The sequence below is a fragment of the Theobroma umbraticum genome, unplaced genomic scaffold (genome assembly GCF_002168275.2).
Source record: "Theobroma umbraticum cultivar Fairchild unplaced genomic scaffold, ASM216827v3 scaffold_4.1, whole genome shotgun sequence".
NCBI lineage: Eukaryota > Viridiplantae > Streptophyta > Magnoliopsida > Malvales > Malvaceae > Theobroma > Theobroma umbraticum.
In genome coordinates this window covers 6,422,410-6,423,574 of record NW_018397258.1, presented here as the reverse complement: position 1 = coordinate 6,423,574, position 1,165 = coordinate 6,422,410, and the positions used below count along the sequence as shown (strand labels likewise).

Below are 1,165 nucleotides of genomic sequence, written 5' to 3'. Positions count from 1 at the left end.
CAGCCCGGTAATCCAAGTAAAAAAAGCCCCCAATGAAGAGACAAGTGACTAAAATGAAGCTAAGAACACCCAGAAAAGGTTCAAGTGGTTTAAAGTGCTTGGATTTCTTGGAGAAATCCAAGTGGGTAGCTTTGTTCAAGTCTTGTGAAGTGGCGTTCTTTGTCATCCTTACCTTACGAATTAAAAGGAAGAAAAGATTCGCATGGATTCACGGGCTGTGTTTCCAAGATTGTGCAGAAAAACGGTGGCTTTAAAGGAAGATTACAGAGAGAAGAAAAAAAGGTGGGGTCTTGCTAAGGAAAATACGGCATTAATGGCTAGCTATGAGTTCTTTTTTGTTCAATATTGTCTTAATTAAGGAAGAAAAGGAAATCATTCAAACAATAAAAACGTTTATGATTCTGAAGTTAGCTTTAGACTGACAAAGAAAAATGATTAAAAGTAGTATAATTAAATACAAATCATTCAAGCATTCAAAACGGCTCTTCTCTTTTAATTTGCCTTAATTGAGACACTGAAGAAAGACGAATAAATACTCCTATCATCAGAACTCCAAAGAAATGTTTTTGTCGTGCAGCTGTCTAGCCAAGAGAGAAGACAAAAAAAGAGCAAACTGATAAGTTAGGAATCGAATTTCATTCAATAACAAATTACACCAGCCAAAGTAAACAAGGGTGAGAGAGAGGAGGTGAGTGGGGATTGGGCGAGAAAGGTGGCCATGTGTAAGAGCAATAGTTGGCTCATGCTGTCATTCGTGCGTTCGTGGACTCGCGTCTCGTGGTGGATATAGGACGTGGAAAAAAGATAAAATAACCCCCGACATAAACATTGCCCTCCCATCAATGGCACGAGAGCTTCAAAAAGTGCAATTATTCCAAATCATACAACTTCTATTCGACGGCAAAAAAATCCTTAGTCGGTTTGTTTATAGCTACAAGGAAGGTGATTTTGTATATTTAAAAAAAGTTATAAATTCTTTTTTTCAAAAAATTTAACTTGTATACGAACAAAGTATATATATACAAAATTAATTTTATTTATAATCTAACTCTAATTATAAATTCGAATGGAGGGGAGTCTAATGAAGATGGATTCATGAGGGCTCTGAAGCAAGGAACGAAGTAGAAATGGAGGAGCCTGATAGATGGCATTCCGTCTATCTCCA

General features: G+C 36.7%; 1 protein-coding gene across 1 annotated transcript in view; it reads right to left on the bottom strand.

The window, feature by feature from the left end:
- The window catches only part of LOC110414039 (protein trichome birefringence-like 11), a 4,258-nt gene extending 3,777 nt beyond the window's left edge, over positions 1 to 481 (bottom strand). The window contains exon 1 of the mRNA XM_021425097.2: positions 1 to 481. This exon is cut by the window's left edge and continues 316 nt beyond it. Within this exon, the coding sequence (XP_021280772.2) occupies positions 1 to 166 (166 nt within the window). The 5' untranslated portion in view covers positions 167 to 481.
- Between the last annotated feature and the right edge of the window lie 684 nt (positions 482 to 1,165).